Source organism: Sturnira hondurensis, unplaced genomic scaffold, assembly GCF_014824575.4.
Source record: "Sturnira hondurensis isolate 20B ecotype Veracruz unplaced genomic scaffold, ASM1482457v3 Scaffold0001304, whole genome shotgun sequence".
Lineage (NCBI taxonomy): Eukaryota > Metazoa > Chordata > Mammalia > Chiroptera > Phyllostomidae > Sturnira > Sturnira hondurensis.
Window position 1 is genome coordinate 7,897,054 of NW_028073935.1, and position 17,563 is coordinate 7,914,616.

The 17,563-nt window shown below is 36.6% G+C and overlaps 1 protein-coding gene across 4 annotated transcripts in view; it reads right to left on the reverse strand.

Moving 5' to 3' along the window:
* LOC119003934 (E3 SUMO-protein ligase RanBP2) overlaps nt 1-17,563 on the reverse strand; it is a 72,097-nt gene that overhangs the window by 19,325 nt on the left and 35,209 nt on the right. For 2 of the 4 annotated variants that reach the window (XM_037070575.1, XM_037070566.1), the window contains exons 19-23: nt 16,858-16,952; nt 11,190-15,990; nt 7,550-7,720; nt 6,820-6,912; nt 5,911-6,089 (exon numbers count right to left, since the gene is read on the reverse strand). In XM_037070575.1, the coding sequence (XP_036926470.1) occupies nt 5,911-6,089; nt 6,820-6,912; nt 7,550-7,720; nt 11,190-15,990; nt 16,858-16,952 (5,339 nt within the window). The remainder of the gene's footprint in view (nt 1-5,910; nt 6,090-6,819; nt 6,913-7,549; nt 7,721-11,189; nt 15,991-16,857; nt 16,953-17,563) is intronic. The other 2 variants (XM_037070592.1, XM_037070582.1) reach the window with 2 other exon arrangements.

Consider the following 17,563-nt stretch of genomic DNA (forward strand, 5'->3'; position numbering starts at 1 on the left):
ATGAAAAGTACAGGAGAAACCAATCAAACAAAAAAGAAAAAACATCAACAAAAGCAAAAGCTCATTTTTTGAAAAGGTCAATAAAATTCATAAACTTCTCTAACCAGGCTAAACAAGATAAGAAAGAACACAAATGCCTAATATTGGAAATGAAAGAAGAACCTTAATACTTCATGACTAGTGTTATGCCCACAAATCTGACTACAAAGGAAACGAACCAATTCCTTGAAAGGCACAATCTACCAAAACACACAAGAAAAAAATAAATAATTTGAATAGGCCTATATCTATGTATCATCAGTTAAATCCTTATCAAGCCCAGATGGTTTTAATAGCAAATTCAAACAAACATGTAAGAAAAAGGTAATACCTATTCCTATAATGTTATCCAGAAAATAGAAGCAGAGGAAGACTTCCTAACAAAGTACATGAAGCAAAAACTGATAGGAAAAGGACAAATCCACACTTATGTCTGCAACCCTCCTCTCAATAATCAATAGAACAAGCAGGTAAAAAGTTAAAAAGGACATATTAGACTTGGACAACCTAGTATCAACTAATTTGATCCGATTAGCATTTACTGAGTATTCCACTTCCAAAAAGCAAGCTACACATTCTTCTCAAGTGCACAATGAGCTTTCACCAAGACAGCTTTCATTATATCTTTAAGAACTAAAATTATTTAAAATATGTTCACAGACAATAATGGAATTAAATTAGAAGTCAGTAACAGAATGGTATCTGAAAAATCACCAAATAATTCAGAAGCAACATATCACTATCTGATGTACATCTCATCTCAAAAAGAATGCCTCAAGGAAAAGTATTCTGAATTGAATTAAAGTGAAAATACCAAAAATTAAAACTTGTGGGATAGAGCTAAACAGTTCTTCAGAAAAACGCTTACAGCATTAACTATTTTTATTAAAAAGAAAAATAGTCTTAAATCAATAAACTTCCACTTTAAAAAACTAGAGGAAAGCAAAATAAACTGGAAATAATCTTCAATGATTAATGAATAAACAGTGATACATCCACATAATGGAATACTACTTAGTTTATAAAAGGGTAGTAGTATTATACTGAGTGAAAAAGGCTTATGTAACCAAAGGTTACACATGTGATCCATTTAGTTGTTATTCTGGAAAAGACAAAAATACAGAAACAGGAAACAAATTAGGCCTGACTGGTGTAGCTAAGTGGAATGAGCGTGGACCTGCAAACCAAAGGGTCGCTGGTTGTATTCCCAGTCATACACATGCCTGGGTTGCAGGCCAGATCCCCTGGAGGGGGTACATAAGAAGCAACCGCAGATTGATGTTTCTCTCCTTCTCTCTTTCCCTTCCCTTGTCTCTAAAAATAAATAAAATCTTTAAGAAAAGAAAGGAAAACAGATCAGCAGTTGTCACAGGTTATGTATGCATGGGGAAGGATCTGCTCTAAAGCCTGATCTGTGGTGGGGATTACAAGAATGGAGGTATGCATAAGAACCACAGAAAACATACATGCATACACATAAATACACTGTACAAAAGTGAATTTTACTTATGTAAACAAAAATAATTACTACAAAGGGATAATTATTTCTTAATGTGCTGAAACACAAAGACTATTCATTCTATTGTGTCAAATGGTTTAGAGCATTACAACTTTTATTCATAACAACTAAAAAGTTGAAACAATCCAAACAGCCTACAACAGAAAAAATGGGTAACTGAAATGTGGTATTATCCATACAAAAAAATGAAATAAATCTCGTATGCAACAATATAGATAGCCCTAGGAAACAGTAAGTGAAAGAAACCATATACAAATGGTCACATATATTGAAATGTCCAGAAAATGCAAATCTACAGTGACAGAAAGTTAAACTGTAGTTATCTAGAGCTATAGGATTGAGTGGAAATAGGAAAGGGTGGTAACTATCAGTGGTTACAAGGTTTCTTTTTAGTGATAAAAATGTTCTAAATTTCAATTGCACAACCACGTGAACATAGTAGAAAACTGCTGAATTGTACACTTTAAAATGGTATTTAAATTGTATCACAATAAATATAGACTAGATTACTTGGGGGAGGGGTGTTTTATTTCATCTCCCCTTGGAGTATCTATCGAATTTTCTGGATTATAAGACTCACTCCCCCTACTCCAAATTTTCGAGGAACAATGGTTGTTAATGCTGCTATTGAATTCTGTTTACAGAACTCAATATTTCACATTGGTGAAATATTATGTTATTTATGTTATTAAATATTTTACCACATTTTTTGCTTCAAAAATTTTTTTCCAATTTTCCTCCTCTAAAACCTAGGGGTGTCTTCCAGTCCAAAAATATGGGTAAATGAAAAACTACATGCAGACAAATCAAATTACTTCTATTTTGTTCAATACTGCATCCCCAATCCTCAGAATAATGATAGCTCATAGTAAATGCTTATAAATACTGTAGACAGGCATTTTATGCATGAGATTTGCATATTTGAAGACCCTGCATAATCCAATATGAATTACAGAGTGTAAAGTATTTAATGTATTCTAAAAGGGTGCAAATCCCCTTCCATTACAACACATTTTAGCTTTAATAGTTAATAGTTCTGTTTCATCTGTGGCTGCTCCCCTGCAAAATTACAACTTACTGTGTCATTTTTTCAACCTTTATAATAGTTTATCACATTTGATTTCTGAACCAAGCCCCTAGTACCACTACTTAATTACCACTATGATAATGTCACAGACTACTTTATAAGACTTTAAGTCATTAAAATAATAAATGTTCTAAAATAATTTAGTAATCACCTCAATTAAGATACTGCAACACCTACGAACAGCGTGGTTTACAAAATACTGACAAAAGATACAAAGACCACCCTGGCTGGGTTGCAGCATGGTCCTATATCAAAAGATTCCAGGTTTGTATCACAGTAAGGGAACACACGTAAGCTGCAGGTTTGAACCTCAGTTGGGGAGCATATGGGAGGCAATCAATCAATGTTTCTCTCTCATCCCAGTGTTTCTCTTTCCCTCTCTCCTCTTCATCTCTCTAAAATTAATAAACATATCCTTGGGTAAGAAAAAAAATTAAGACCCAAGTTCTTGTGTACCAGCTGAATTGGCAACACAAGATGGGGAAAGAATAAATGATATACAATTCAGTCTGCACACCAGCACTGGCACCTTTTTTTTCTTTTCAATATATTTTCTTGATTATGCCATTAGTTGTCCTATTCCCCCCCCCATTCCCCTCCAACCTGCACACCCCCTCCCCCAGCATTCCCCACCCTTTAGTTTATGTCCATGTGTCACAAGTTCTGTATTTCCCATACTATTCTTGCCCTCCACACCCTATTTTCTACAAACCATCTATGCTACTTATTCTCTGTACCTTCTCCCTTCTCCTCCCACTCCCCTGTTGCTAACCCTCCATGTGCTCTAGGACCCTGTGGATCTCTCCAACAAACTGTGTGAGCCTACGAGCTTCTCCCACCACCTCAACCCCGAAAGTTTTTCCAATAGGTGCTTTTAGGCTTTAACTCCCATTGCTGGGGCCCTAGCTTGCCTGGTCTGTCTCACTGCTCATTCCTTTGCCTGGTTTATCTGAGTGTGAATGTGTGACCGCGGTCAGCCAGCCCCCTTGTGCCCCCACTGGGTCCACCCGATGCCACCCCAAACCTGGGATCAGCCAACTGCTGCCTGTGCCCCTGGGTTGGTCTGGCCACTTTTTCCTGCACGACCCTGCTCCACCAGCCACTGACTCCGCCCCTCTTACTGGTCTGGATGAATGGTTCCTTGTTGTTGGACTTCGATACAGTTAAATTTTCTGTGTTTTGGTTGCGTTTTTGTTACAAAAACTTTGTTGTGTTTAAACTAGGTTGTGTGAGGAGGCACAATGTTTCTACCTACGCCTCCATCTTGGCCAGAAGTTGACACTTTTCATTTTTAAGTTTTATAATAAATACATCTTAAATAAACAAGTTTAATTATTCTTTATGTTTTGCACGTAAGAGTGATACCACATGTAAATTACACTGTTTCAATATGCAAAATCCAAATTTATATTAATACTGTATTTGCTGAATGAGTAACTGCAGGATAAAGCCTACAATTTAAGAAGATAATTAACAGAAACTACAATATTATATAGTTCCAGAGAGTCCAGGGAAACTGTTGATGATTTTAAAACTATTTAGATTTAGCAGAGAGGCCACTGATGCAAAATGTTCATGACTCCCACAAAGAAATCTATCCAGCTAATAAATGAGAAAGTGATGTCATTACATTAGCTGATAGCCATTAATACATATGCACTGATGAGTAAGTTTGAATCTTCTCAATAGCTGGCACATCCTAGGTGGACAGTGGGGAAAAAGTAGGGCAGCCAGACTCCTTAGTCATAGACTACAAAGGACAGCAAACTTCTTACATAGACCATGTGTTGCACCACATCTCTCCCTAGCCATAGATCCTTTAATTAAATCACTGCATTCATAACTAATTCCAGGACTCTATTCAACCTTTCCAGCAATAAAATAGTATTACTTGAGGGGGCAAGGAACTATTCTGAATACTGTCAATATTACATTGTAAAAAAAACTACTAGACAAGGACCTTGTCTTCCAGTTTCTGTGCAATACAAGTTAAAACACCAAGGTGTTGATAGTCAAATTATCGTTACATTTGAGCTAAGAAAGTAACCAATTAATGAAATTACTGACAAAGCAAGGAACAAAACAAGCCAAGGGAAGTAGGTTTCAAATGCTATTTCCTATCTACTCTGCCCACCCTTGAATAAACTACCTTGTATGAAAAATAAACCACTTAACACTGTACCTGGCATTGTGGTAGGCATTCTTAGATTTATCTGCATAGTACATGCTACACCCCAATCCCCCAAAGCCCTACATACAGACGAATGAACCTTTATAGTTGTTCATGTAACAGAGACACCCCTGAAAATGGGGGAGGGGCTGAGCTGCACATTTACATCATCTTGGCAACCAGGGAACCCACGCTTGCTGCGCAAAGGATTCTGGGGGAAAGGATTTAAATAGTGCATAAACACTGCTCCTTTTTCCATCTACCCTTCTTCCCAGCTCCTAGGGACTGGAGCTCCTAAGCTCCAGGCATTGGGGGATGGTAAACGGGGAGGGGAGGGGAGGGAAGGGAGTGGAGGGGGCTCTGGACTCTGGCCCTTTGGGCCTGTCAGTGGCCACTGCCCACCCACTTCTAGCACATGTCTGTCAGCAGCAGTTTCCTGTCCCCTCTTGGCTGCTCCAGCCTGGGCAGGGCCTTGCAACCAACGTGTCAAGGAGGGCAGGAAGCTGTGGCAGCAACTAGAGCTATTAGGTGGGTCCCGTCCAGCCAGGCACACAGACACACTGGAGGCAGCAGCCAGAAGGAAGAGGAGAGCAACTGCAGGGTAGGACGTATGAAGGTACAAACTCCTAAAGATGCCTAAAGGCTGAGAGCAACTGGAAACCAGCTAAGCCACCTACATTTATAATATTATTGGGTGGGAAAAGAGGTTCCTGGCTCAACCTTGAAATGAGCTGACAAAGGGTGGCAGGATGATTTTCTTTGGATGTCTTAGAGGAAACAGGCTTTGAGGCAGAAATTTACTATTTCAAATTGTATGATTATTAAATAAAAGATTCCAATCCTTTCCACGAAATTCTGTCTTTGGAGTTTTGTCTGGTAGGTGGCGAGCAGTAGGCCCTCCCCAGCTAGTCCCTTGCACTAGCTTGGTTTGATAACATGTGGAACAAAATTCCTCCTTCTCTGGACATAGCTGACTGGTGGCTGCCTAATCCAGTTGCTAGGCACAACCCATTAATGCAATCTGGAAGAACATTCTATTTTATTCCATCAACAAAGTCAACTGAACCAGAAGGAAAACAATGGTGGTGTTCTTACTTGAGCTTCCTGAACTTTTTGAAGCTCTGACTGAAAGTCTTCCCCATTTCCATTGTCTTCATCAGTATCACTGCAGACTCCACAAAAAAATGTAGGTGGAAGTTTTAATACATCTGCTTTTGCCTTCTCTTCAACTGTTGGTTTCTTTTCCCAAATAATAATACATTCTTTTTCATTTTCTGAAAATCCAGTAATAACATAAGCAAAAGAAAGTTAAGATAAAAGCAGGCAAAGTCCACCTATTCTACAACGATGGCCTTCAATAAAATCTACAGATTACAGAATCAGATAACAAGTGGTAAGAGAGAACAAGAACTACCAAAACAGTATTTTTCACTTCATATTATTTTATAATAATTCAAATACCACATGCATCTTACATAAATAAATATGGTAATTACAATAATAATCAGATTGGGAGGTTCCTTTTAACTAGAATCTATTTTTTTAATATAGTAATTTTGCCCTGGCTAGTGTGGCTCAGTTGGAGAATCATTCCATAAACAAAAATGTTGCAGGTTCAATTCCTGGCCAGGGCACATGCCTACGTTGTGGCTTTGGTCCCCTATCAGGTACATGAGAGAGAGAGAGAACCAATTGATGTTTCTCTCTCATATGGATGTTTCTCCCCCTCTTTTCCCCTTTAAAAAAAAAAAAAAAAGCCCTGACTGATGTGACTTTCTTGGTTGAGCACTGTCCCACAAAGCAAAAGGTTGCTGATTCAATCTCTGCTCAGAGCATATGTCTGGGTTGCCAGCTGGTCCCTGTTGGTGCATGTGTTAAGAGGCAATAGATCAATGTTTCTGTCAAACATCAATGTTTCTCTGCCTTTTTCTCTCCCTTCCTTTCTCTATCTCTAAAATTAAATGAATAAAATCTTTTAAAAATAGTTATTTTAACTTAACATACCTGTTACATTTTTTTCTAATGGTTTAGATTTTTCTGAGTCATCCAGATAGAGTTTTCCATTAAGTTTCTTGACAGCTGTTTCAAAATCTTCATCTTCAAATATAATTGATTATAAATAAATAAAAGAATTTGTAGTGTCATTAAGTTTTCCTAGCCAGAAATCTAGAAATGATCTCCAACTTTACACTTTTCCTTGCTATCCAAATAGCAGTTTTGCCAATTCTATATCACAATGCCTCTTCTACCATTAGAACTTTCATTGAAGCTCTCCTCTTGTTTGAGCTGCTCTGTCATTTTAGCTCATCTACCTTCCATGTCCCACAACCCAAACCTTTATACAACTATCCAACTGGTCCTACTGAAACTTTTCTGTAGCCCCTCTAAAACCTCCTCAGAGCTAAAAAACTCTGTTATGGCTCACAAAGTTTTCCTTAATACAACCCCTGTCCATCTTATCCCTCTCCCATTCCTCTATCACTGCAAGGAAATTATCATTGTTTTTAAATCCTTCAAAATGCCTGCCCTGCTCATGATAGCCATCTAAGAAATGCTTACTTAATAAATATATGCAGTTCTTTCAATCATTACATCCACTGACTATTTACACTTACATTTAGAATAACCATCTGTATGTAAGGATCACTTGTAAAAGCAGGCTTAGTATAATTTAACCACACCTCTTAATTACATTAGTATGAACAGAATGGTTTTAAAGTAACAAAAGATTTACCATCCTCTTCTTCTTCACTAACATAATCTGGTCTATTCTTATAGCAGAAGAAAGTTGGAGGAAGTTTAAGTTTGCCTGCAAGAGCTTTATGCTCAGGAGTTGGGGTTAGCTCATACACAATGAGAACATCATCCTCTGAGGGAGAATCTTCAGGTTTTTTCTTCTCTTTTGCTGTAACACACATCAAAAAAACTAATAAAGACAAGGGGCTAAATAAGTATTAACATCAATATTCTAACTGACATAAAAACCATGAACTTATCTTTAGGTTAAAATAGCATACTGATAAAAACACAAATACTCTGATGTGGATTCAACTCTACATAACAATGAATCAGAATTAGTAGTAGGCATCAACTCATAAAATTTAATGTTCTATCAGAAACCATAAGTGAACACAGAATCTACTAAACACCCCCCCAAAAAAATCATCCTTTTACTTAATGATCACTAGGAAAAAAATATTATTAATGGCTATAATTTAAACAAGTATTTTAAAAAGTGCTATCATTATCATATTTTACATACTAAATAATAGTTTGGGAAAATCGGCATATATTTTCAACAACTAAAAAAGATTAAGGCAATCATAAGTAAAAAGTTGTGTAAATAGGAAACTAATGCAAGGCCTACTTTGATTAGTTCTCACAAGGAAAGTTAACAATTGCCAAGGATGATGATTTAAGTTACATCCAGTTTGACATGGGTTAAAGCACAATAATAGATACAATGAAATAAAAACTGTTATCCTATAGGTCAGTAATATCATAAAAATTTAAGGCAATTTCTATAGCTAAAAAACCAACAAGGACAATAACAAAACAAAGGAAAAAACATGGAGAGAAAAAGAATTCTTCAAGCAATCTTCTTTGGTCTAAAAAGAAAAAAAGAATTTCTGACTATCAAAACTGATAAATGAAAAAGTAACCAATTCATGAAGCATGTTATGTACCATCTGGCACTGTCCAATATGGTAGCCGAGCCACAGGTGGCTGTTAAGCACTTAAAATGTGGCCAGTCCAAACTGAGATGTGCCACAAGTATAAAAATACACACATAGATCTTAAAAACACTTGGTACCAAAAAGAATGTAAAATATCTCAGTTTTTAACACTGATTATAAGTTTAAGTGGTACTTTGGGCATAATGAGTTAAACATTTTGCCATGTATAGTGTGCTCCCATGTATAATGAATACCCACGCTTTTTGCCCAAACTTTCAGAGAAAAAAACTTCCAATTTAATTTTTAATTCAATTATTTATTTATATTTATAAACAAAACTGACTATCATATTCCAGGGTGTATTTTACATACATATAGTATTATTGCTTTCTAGAGCTACACTTTTAACAAATATACTTTTAATTCTTTTAGTACAAGAATTAAAAACATTTATATAAATACAAATTTAGTACTGCCCATGTATAATATGCATTCTTATTTTTCCCTCAAAACTTTGGGCAAAAAGTGCACATTATACACAGCAAAATATGGTAATTATTAAAATTAATTTTATCCTTTCACCTTTCACCTGGTTTTGTTTTAATATCACTACTGAAAAATTTAAATTACACACACAGATCATATTTATTTCTATGGGATGGTGATGATCTAGAGAACTAGCCCTTTTACAATATTAAACTTCCTTCTCACTCTCCTTCACTACGGTAACAGTGTCAATTCCCAGCCAGCGACAGTACAAAAACACCATAAGAACAGATTCCTGTTTCAGTTCTGCTGTGAGTTGATAAAGACAATTTGGGCATTATCAGACAGCCTGTTGGGTCCTAGTTTCCTCATGTCTAAAGTCTTCATCCCTAAGATTCTTTGGGATGCTGACATATTCAGACTTGAAACAGTGATGCTCTCTGTCCCAAAACAGTATATAGATAAATTTTCTCTTAGGCCAGGGAGTCTTAATCTAGGGCCCACAGAGTCTACGTGTAAGTATTTACCTTTTACTGAAAAAAAAAAAAAACCCCATACTTTTCATACAATTTCTCAAAGACTACATACATCCTTTAAAATAAAGCATAAGAGTTGCTTTAGCTAGTAGTGAAATTAGTATACTTTAAATGGAAGTCCCAGAAATCAAGGGTTGTCACCATATCAGTGTACTTGTTTGGCAACCTATAAGACAGTTGGGATACTCAAGATAAGTTTTTAGACACTAGGAGTGAGTTTTAATGTCCCTAACTGTGCCTTTGAGGTCTTTAAGACATTCCACCTTCTATTATTCCACTGTCTTTTACAAAAGATCTGTACTATATATGTATAACACTCCAAAAATATAATGGTGGATGTTAAAAATGGGGTCTGCTTTCAAATATTATTGTTTTTCTAAAACATGATTAAACTAGCAGCTCTAAAGGGATACTCTGTATCATGCTGCACACATGCTGTTGCCATCATAGGTTTGGATACAAGCTGACATTAGCAACTAAAGATAAAGATTTGTACAGACCATAGGTCTTTCTTCATTAAGCAGAACAGAAAATAAAAGGAAGTACAAAGCAGCAAAAAGTAAAGACCACATAAACCTATCTCAAAATAATGTTATGCAACAGTGAAAAAAATGATGACATCCAAGTACATTTTTAAAAAAGCATTAAAAGGCATTACACCACCAGTCAAAAGTTATTTGCTTTCAACTGGCACTTTTTAACATGCACACTGTAGTGTTAAGTACCAAATTTCATACAGCCACAGTTACTTTGCTAAAGACTACCAGCTGCTTAACAACAGTGATGTCATCTCATACTGAGAATGCTCACTCTATACCTTTGTTCTCAAGCTGTGAGGAAAGGGTGCTGGTCCAAAAAGCCATTGGATTAGATTTAAAAAGACTAAAATTAAACCCTAGAAAATAAAGAGTATTTAGTTTTTGAGCATTTTGATAGCCAGGGGCATATGACTTTACAAGAATCCACAGTCCCTTGATTTAAACTGATTTGGCCATTTTATGTACATTTATCCAAGAGGTTCATTCTTTGCTCATTTAATAAATACTGGCAAGATTACCTTACATTAAATGTAAACATATCATTGATGAGTCATGGTTTTCTTTTCTTTTGAGTGACAAGAAAATAACAATAAAAACAGACTCATAATATTCATGATTTAAGTATATGAGTGACTAAACTTCAATACTGCATTCGATTCATGTGCTTTCCACTAAGCATGACATAAGTATCTTCCAGTTATTAAAATCTCCTAAATAACCCCTGGCTGGTGTAGCTCAGTGGATTGAGCGGGGGCCTGCGAACCACACGATCGCAGTTTGATTCCCCGTCAGGGCACATTCCTGGGTTGCAGGCCAGTTCCCAGCTGGGGATGCACAAGAGGCAACCATACATTGATATTTCTCTCCCTCTCTCCTTCCCTTCCCTTCTAAAGATAAATAAATAAAAAATTTACAAAAAAATTTAAAAATCTCCTAAATAACTTACACAAATACTGTTACTATTTGAACACTCATAGGTAAAACACTTTCAGGAGGAAAAAACTCTGCGCAAATGTGTTATAACCCAACTTTTAGTAAAACATTAGCATCCTACAAAGAACCTGCATCAAAAGAAGCATTAAAAAGAAAAACGTAAATTAAAAATTCTGCTTAATCTATTGAGACTAAGTGCTTACCCTTTTCTGGTGTTTTAAATGTGTAATTAGTTGAGAATTCTTCCTTTGGAAAAGCAGCGAAGATATTTTTGACTTTGCCATCTGAAGACTGCTTAATATCAGAGTTCTCTGACTCTTCACAATTATTGAATTCCATTTGTCTTTCAGATCCACTCTGGACCACTGAACTAGTTTCACTATTATTTTTTAAAGGTGCATTAAAACTAAATCCAAACAAAGACCCAGTAGCTGAACTGTTCCCAAATGTAAATGGTTTTGATTTTTCACTACCAAAAATGCTTTTAACAGACTCTGAACCAAATACAAACTTTGGAGGAGAAACTACTGCTTTTGTGGCTGGTTCAGATGAGACAGACACATCTCCAACTTCTGATGTTGCATCTGCTATTTCATCACCCTGAAGTAAATCTGTCCTCTCTTTTGTGGTTTCTTCTAACACAGCTACAGCAATTCTGCCACATGGTGACTCTCTGGGCATTGTCGAAAAAGAAACATGAGGTGTTATCAAAGAATCTTTTTCCTGGGCTACTTTTGCTTCATCAAATATTTTCTTAAACGAGTCTGCAACATCCTGTAGTTTAAAACGGACAGCTAAGTGTTCTATTTTTCTTTCTCCATCTGCAAAATCACATGCAGTCCACACCCACACTCTTTCTGTCCCTTTCATATTTTGCAAAGCCATATCTGGAGTTATTCTGTGATTGGCACAAAGTTTTAATACCTGGTCCCTTCTCATCACTATGCGAACCTGCTTATTATCATAATTTTGTAAAATCTTTATATCACCAATACCTCTTTCTTTCCACTGACCAACATCTTTATCATATCTATAGAGTTTTGCTCTGTGGCTAAAAACAACTTGTTCATTTTCCTCACCACTGGACACTTCAATTAGATCAGGCAATGGTACAACAGGCTCAAAGTACTGCCCATCTCTCTCTTCTTCTTGAGTAACATCAGTCTCTTCATCATTGCCAACTATGGTCCCACTCTGATTCAACTTGGCAGGAGACTTAGATGGACTCAAAGCAGATTTAAAACTAAAGTTAAATCCTGTTGTTGACTCACCAAAGCGAAAGAGATTTTTTCTCACAGGGCTACTTGCCAGTGGAGAAGCATGTACTGAGCTACTACTTACACTATCATCCAAAGCATCTTCCCTTAAATCATAGTTATCCCACTCTAATGTTGGCCCAGTGATTTCAGGATTTGGCTTAGTGGTTATGTCAGAAACACTGCTAGCAGCTGCATCTGAATTTTTATTTTCTTCCTCAGTAACTTTCATTTGATCATTAGTCAAAAATGTTTTGAAATCTTTTAGTCCACTCTTCATTTCTTCAGCTCTCTGTATCAACTTGGCAGCTCTGCCAGTATCCACCAGTTTATGGGGAGTTTGAAGTGGTATATCTAATAGGAGTCGCTGACATTCCTCAAATTTCTGCTTGAATTCTTCAGCAAGCTCTGGTGTTTTAAATTTTGCTGCCAGTTGCTCTAGTTTGGCATCACCATCAGAAAAATCACTAGCCAACCACATCCACGCTCTATCAGATCCAGACAAAGGCTTCAGGTTCATTGTAGTTGTTATCCAATGATTAGCACACACTTTTAGTACTTGTTCTCTTCGCATGAGCATTCTCAATTTGCCATTGACTTCATTTTTGAGAATTTTTAAGTTCCCCAAACCTCTTTCTTTCCACTGACTTATCTCAGCATCAAATCTAAACAATTTTACTCTCTGTGAATAAAGAACTTTTTCATCTTCTTCTCCCGTTACAAGTTCTACTTTTTCAGGCATCTGAACTACTGGTTCAAAATGGATGTCATCACTGTCCTCAGTCTTATAGACATCATCATCTTTCTCAAGGTCAGCAGAACTATCAGCTTTATCAGCCACTTTACCACTTTGCAGTGAGAATAATTTTTCCCCAGCACCCGAAAATCCCTTGAAATTAGGATCTTTTTTGCCAAACTGAAATCCTTCTCCTGACGTTGATTTTGCAAGATCTGCAAAGGTAAAAGTGCTTCCAGTTTGACCAAAAATAACACCACTACCATTCTTCTCACTGCTAACACACTGAGCCTGAAAACCACTGTCATGTTCAAGGGGCTCTTCACTCTTCTTTTCTTGATTTTCCAGCTCCTGAATGCCAAATTTAAATCCACCAGCAAACATAGGAATAGAAAAATTAAATCCTTCTACTATTGACTTAGAGTCTGTATTAGAAGAACTCTGAAATGTAAATGAAGGTGTATTTTCTTGATCTGCATGCCCAAATTTAAATCCCTGTTCTGTGATACCAAATTTAAAAGCTTTTTCTGAAGAGTTACTTTTAAATCCTGTTGCTACCTGACTTCCAGAAGAGTCATTTAACTTAGTTTTTGAGCCCAACGTGAAAGCTGAAGGAGTATCTGCAATAATTTTATGTGTTGGTTTAGAGGCATCACAAGCCACACATTTTAAGGAAGAACTCTCATTTTGCACAAAGCAAACACTGCAATCCCACTGTCCTTCCTTCTTGGTGAACATTCCTTCAAATCCACTCTTTGTGGCATTGCTTGTCTCTGAAGAGGCAGGTGCTGGAATAGCAGAAGTAGGCTGATTTTGTTTACTTACATTCTGACAAGCAACGCATTTGGTAGTACTTGCTTCATTTTGCACTAAGCATATACTGCAATCCCACTGTCCTTCCTTCTTGGTGAATATTCCTTCAAATCCACTCTTTGTGGCGTTGCTTGTTTCTGAAGTACTAAACTTAAAAGAGGCAGGCACTAGACCAACAGAAGTAGACAAACTCAGTTTACCAGGATTCTGACAAGCAGCACATTTTGTAGTATTTGCTTCATTTCGTACCAAGCACACACTGCAATCCCACTGCCCATCCTTTTTAGCAAACATGTCTTCAAGTTCACTGTTTGGAGTTTTACTTATCTCTGAAGCACCAAACTTAAAAGAAGCAGGTGCTGGATCAGAAGTAGGTGAACTCTGTTTTCTTGAAGTCTCACAAGCAATACATTTTGTAGAGCTTTCTTCATTTCGTACCAAGCATACACTGCAATCCCACTGTCCTTTCTTTATAGAAAAAACTGATCTGAAATCACTATTAACAGACTTAGAAAGATCTCCCTGGCCAAATTTAAAAGAAGGTTGCTGAACAAATGAAGATCCGCTTTTGTTAGCAGACTTTGCATTCTGGCATGCATTGCATCTAGATGCAGTAGGCTCATTTCTCACTAAGCAAGTACTGCAATCCCAGTGACCTCCTTCCTTTGGAATCATCGATGCAAACCTCTCTGGAAGGTTTTCTGGGCCAGTTTTAAGAGCAGAAACAGTTTCAACTAACGGTGGGCCAAAGAGCTCTTTATTGCTTGGGTTTAGATTCTGGCATGAAACACATTTCTTAGAAGTTGCAGCATTCTTTAAGGAGCAGCTGTTACAATACCACCAAGACCCTTCTTTCTTTGCTACTTGAAAGTCAAAATTCATGTTTCTGGAATCAGATTTGCAAATATCTTTGTTGTCATAACTTGTGGGTTCTTTCACAATTCTCATAACCTTATTTGTTGTTGTGGCTACTGTTGCTCCTGAGGCCTTTAAAATATTCTGAGCCTCTTCAAACTTGCATTTGAAAAGTGCGGCTTCCTCAGGAGTTTTGAATCTAATAGCAAGTTGTTCTGGTTTGGGCAACTCATCTGCATAATCAAGAGCATGCCATACAAAAGATCTGTCTGACCCAGCATTTGGTGTCAACTTCATATCTGGACTGATATAATGATTTGCACAGATTTTCAATACTTGCTCTCGTCTCATCAGAAGGCGAATTTTACCAGATGTTTTATGCCTTAGTATTTTTACATTGCCAACTCCACGTTCCTTCCACTCTTTGGATTCTGCATCAAAACGGAACAATTTTGCACGATTGCAAAAGAATTCTTCTTCATCTTCCTCACCAGTTTTTACTTCAATCTTATCAGGAAGAGGAACCACAGGCTCAAAGTGAGGGCCATCGTCATCATCGTCACCATGGGCACTCCCTCCATCTGCTTCGTGATTCTTGCCGGCCAGTTCTGGAGCAGATATTCCAAATACTGATTTCCCTGGACCATGGAATATAAACATATCATCACTTTGACGAAAACCAGAATTCTTTTGATCTGGGCCTATGTTTTCAGTAAATGAAATTTCGGGCACACTTTTGCTTCCGAAATTGAATGTATTTCGAGGTCCAATTGTTTGACCAGCCTTTGCTGCACTGTAACCATCTCCCTGCACCTGTAAAGATTTTTCTGAAGTCAGAAGACCTAAAAGACTTTCACTGTTATTGTAAACCGTAGAAGGGGGCTGTGTCACAACCTGTGGTGAGGAAAAAGTAAAATCGCCATCATTTGATTTGAAGTTTGAGTTAAATTTAAAAGGCGTTGGCTGTGTTGTATGCACAGGTGCTGTCAAAGATGACCTTATTCCTTCATCTGGCACAGGCTGAACTAAATTAGTTTTACCAAATTCTATAACCTTAGATTCTGCAGATCTTGAAGCATGAGCTACAACTGGAGGTTTTGTGAAGTAGCCTGGTTCTGGCAAAGGTGGGTTTGTGCTTGTCTGTTGAATATTGTAATTAAAGTAATCATCACCCCTGGGTGACAAAATTCCTGTGGCAGGAGACTCAAAACGCAATGGAGGACCATACATCTCTTGAGAGAACATACAAGCAGATGTGCTTTGCACTGGTGGTGTGTGCATCTGCTGTGAGTAGGCATAAATATGCTGTTGAGGTGGAAGCCTATTCATGCCATAAACGGGACCCTAAAAAAAAAGAAAGTTAAAATTTTTGTAGGTTGTCTATAAAACTACAGGTAACTAGATACAAACAAATATTCACAAACCACAAACATTAGTATTATAAGGTAAAGATATCATTAGGTAATGCAGTACATTATTTAAAAAGGCAGTGTTACAAAGATACTTAAAATTATATCTTCTTGTTATATAATAAAAATTTCCTTAACTACTGATAGTATCTTAAACATTTAATATTTCCTGCAATAAATGTATAGGATAAATATCTTCATTCCCAAACAACGTGCCAAATGATATCAATAATGATAATGATAACTAAGATTTATTAAGCTTTTACTAATGTGCCAACTGAGCAATGTTTTAAGTATGTATATTATCTCATTTTAATATCCTCAAAAACCCTATGAATTAAGATTATTATCCTCATTTCACATATGAGGCAACCAATGTAGAGAGAGGTTAAGATACTTGGCTAAGGTCACAATGAGCAAAAGAGCCAGGGCCTAAATGCATTAAGCTCTCTGTCTTTAAACCTTATATTCAACTACTGTTGTAATACTGGGTCTCAGATATTTCATGCCTGGAAATACATACTATATAGTGATTCAGCAAGGACATTCTAGTCCCATTTCTGCCAAAACTCAATGATGAAGGACCCACCACCACCACCCCATTTAAAAATAGTCTAAGTGTTCACACTTAATTTAACATAAAAATAAGATGACTAAAAAGCATGATTTCTGTATCTGGAGAGTAGTTTAAAATATCTGTATCTTATCGGACACAGAAGTTCTACTTCTGGAATTTCTCTTAATTAAGCCTAAACAATTAAAAAAGAGATATTTTTAAGTGCATAAATTATTCCTTTGTTACCTTTGTGGGAGTAACATTAGCTGCTGGTCTAAGAAGATACTGAGAATTATATGCTGGTGACTGACTATAATATACTGAAGAGCCAGTAGTTGCAACTAAAAAAAAAAAGAAAGAAAACACTGTTAAAAAAATTTATACTACAGTTAAGACTATATAGGCAAGAACCATAAATACAAAAGCAACAGAATCAAAGAAAGATTCAAAACCACATAGACTTTTTAAAATTTATATGTATCAAAACACACAATAAAGAAAATTATCAAATGACAAATTAGGAAGAACTGCTAAATGTGACACATGAAGAGTAAAAGTACCATAGTCAATGAGAACAAGCATCTCATAAGCATCAAAAAAGCAAGAAGAAAATGGCTAGTCCACTTTCCAAGGAATAAGGATATGTATGATGTGAGCTCATAGACATGTTTCAACATCAGAAATATTGGGAACACACTAGTCATGGGAAGAGTTTAAGTAATCAAAATGCATATGATGGGCTAAGGGCCATGTTTTTGAAGTAAGCCTTGAAAATGTGCACAATGACAAGATTGCATTTTATAATCTCAAGCTTAGAATGTTCAGGTCAAAAATTACCTAACAAATTCATTAAAAAGTATCTCATAAATAACAAAAAATGTTTTCCTTGTTGGCACCGGGAACAGGGGACACATTATGACTGACACTCATGCTAACGTCCAAACCACTTCCC